Consider the following 2,675-nt stretch of genomic DNA (forward strand, 5'->3'; position numbering starts at 1 on the left):
ATAGATAGATAGATAGATAGATAGATAGATAGATAGATAGATAGATAGATAGATAGATAGATAGATAGATAGATAGATATGAACATGTGACAGTAGTCTGAGATCAGATTAGATCTTCTCACCATCCAGCAGGGTCAGGATGAGGGGCACCAGTCCTTTGTTCTTACTGATGTACTTCAGTCCTTTAACACTGATGCTCACATTATACAGAGCCATCAGGCACAACCTGTAATAACACGTGTAATAAAGCAAACACTCCTCTGCTGCAATCAGTCATTAAGAAGACCACCACATACACTTTCAGTCTGGAGGAGACCCCTGGCTTCACCAACTCCAGAAGTCCAATCAAAGCATCCAATAAGATGTGCCCTGAGCTGGACAGGAAGTCCCGCCCACATGTCACTGCTGCGACGTCTGATTGGTGGAAAACAAAGAAGACATCAGGAAGACCTCCTTTCTACAGCTTAAATCCAGTAACAGTTTGAGGCGAGCTCGTTAAGACCCTGAAATGTAAACACTCACTGGTGATGGTCCCAACTAGACCCAACAGGAACTGGTTCTCATTGGAGTCTGGGTCCTCAGTCTGGGTCTGAGTCTTCATCTCATCGTCCAGAGACTTACCAAAGCTCTCCAGAGTCTGGGCAGCAACAAGCAGGAAGGACTGAAGCTTCCCCTGGACCAGTACACAGAGTACACACAGAGTACACAACCCAGTACCACCAGTACACACAAAGTACACAACCCAGAACCATATGAACACATTTGGTTTATCGGGTGAGACAAGTAGGTCTTTCCAAGATGGCTGCCATAAACCTGGCCAAGAGCAGTTGGTGTCCATCTGGGGCCACTTCCTGTAGTTTAAGCCACCACCCTCTGGCTGTACGACCACAGACTACCATCAATTGACTCTGGTTGTCATTGGGACACTCACATCAGCCACCCAGCTGGTGACGGTCTCTTCCCTGGAGGAGCAGCTCCACAGCAGACTGCAGGCAGCAGAACCCATGGAGGAGCAGAAGTCTGCCTGCTGCTGCAGTTCTAACCCATTCTGCCACAGCTGGTCCCACAGCAGGAGCTTCTCCTGAACAATACACAGATATGGACCGGGTTCAGAGTCAGAGGTACGAAGCAGGTTTGATGTTAGGTCTACAGGTGGTGAATTCACTGACGTAGTGTTTTGATGAAGTTAGGTCTACAGGTGATTATTGCACTGATGTAGTGCTTTGATGAAGTTAGGTCTACAGGAAGTTATTGAACAGATGTAGTGCTTTGATGATGTTAGGTCTACAGGAAGTTATTGCACTGATGTCGTGGTTTGATGATGTTAGGTCTACAGGTGATTATTGCACAGCTGTAGTGGTTTGATGAAGTTAGGTCTACAGGAAGTTATTGAACAGATGTAGTGGTTTGATGATGTTAGGTCTACAGGAAGTTATTGCACTGATGTCGTGGTTTGATGATGTTAGGTCTACAGGTGATTATTGAACAGCTGTAGTGGTTTGATGATGTTAGGTCTACAGGAAGTTATTGAACAGATGTAGTGGTTTGATGATGTTAGGTCTACAGGAAGTTATTGCACTGATGTAGGGGTTTGATGATGTTAAGTCTACAGGTGGTTATTGAACAGATGTAGTGGTTTGATGATGTTAAGTCTACAGGTGATTATTGAACAGATGTAGTGGTTTGATGATGTTAGGTCTACAGGTGGTTATTGAACAGATGTAGTGGTTTGATGATGTTAGGTCTACAGGTGGTTATTGAACAGATGTAGTGGTTTGATGATGTTAGGTCTACAGGTGATTATTGAACAGATGTAGTGGTTTGATGATGTTAGGTCTACAGGAAGTTATTTCACTGATGTAGTGTTTTGATGATGTTAGGTCTACAGGAAGTTATTTCACTGATGTAGTGGTTTGATGGGTTTGTGTCCAGTATATGAAACATTTTGTAATACAAAAGCTATTTTCAAAAATCCAAACTGTCAGGCCCAAATCAGTTTTCAGGTTATTTAAAATTTCAGGTAACTTTTTGTTTGAGCATTTTATTTTCTGGAACCTGTTTTACTTTAATAACGTGGAATAAATGTACTGCTTCCTTCCTTCCTTCGTCTCCAGCCCTGCTGACAAATGAAACAATGGAACAACCTGTCGCCTCACCTCTCTCTCCTTCTGACATTCACTTTGGACTGAGTCCAGTCTGGACTGAAGGTGCAGACACTCCAGTCCCAGTTGCTCCTTCTTCACAGACAAACCTACAGGTCAGAGGTCAAAGGTCAGAGGTTTAAAGCGCAGCGTCTCAGTAACGTTCAGATTACCTTTCAGAACTCTGGGCAGGAACTCTCTGAGCTGCATGACTTCTGTGGTTAATTTCTCTAAATCCATCTTCCTCACTCGCACAAAATCCCCCTGAAGAAAAATTTAAAACAACATCTGTTGTAGCCGAATAAATGTTTCTAAATTTTAAAGGTTTTAGAGAAAGTTGTGACAGAGCAACTTATAACCCAGGGTTTCCCCTACATGTAACTGATCATGGTGTACCGCCACGGCAAAAACCATAGCCGCCATATTTTCAGAATAAAGTTTTTTTTTTCTTTTTTCTTTAATAATAGGCCTATAACATATATATTTATATCCTGTATTTGCGCTCTTATACTAACCAAAATCAGACTTTGAAAC

The 2,675-nt window shown here is 42.7% G+C and overlaps 1 protein-coding gene across 1 annotated transcript in view; it reads right to left on the minus strand.

Moving 5' to 3' along the window:
* The window catches only part of LOC106535348 (heat shock factor 2-binding protein), a gene marked incomplete at its 5' end in the record, with an annotated part of 3,907 nt that extends 1,502 nt beyond the window's left edge, over positions 1-2,405 (minus strand). Inside the window, 6 exon segments of the mRNA XM_014032340.1 lie at positions 123-226; positions 297-414; positions 523-673; positions 932-1,081; positions 2,157-2,251; positions 2,315-2,405. Of these exon segments, the coding sequence (XP_013887794.1) occupies positions 123-226; positions 297-414; positions 523-673; positions 932-1,081; positions 2,157-2,251; positions 2,315-2,405 (709 nt within the window).
* Positions 2,406-2,675: the final 270 nt, after the last annotated feature.

The sequence above is a fragment of the Austrofundulus limnaeus genome, unplaced genomic scaffold (assembly GCF_001266775.1).
Source record: "Austrofundulus limnaeus strain Quisiro unplaced genomic scaffold, Austrofundulus_limnaeus-1.0 Scaffold1423, whole genome shotgun sequence".
Lineage (NCBI taxonomy): Eukaryota > Metazoa > Chordata > Actinopteri > Cyprinodontiformes > Rivulidae > Austrofundulus > Austrofundulus limnaeus.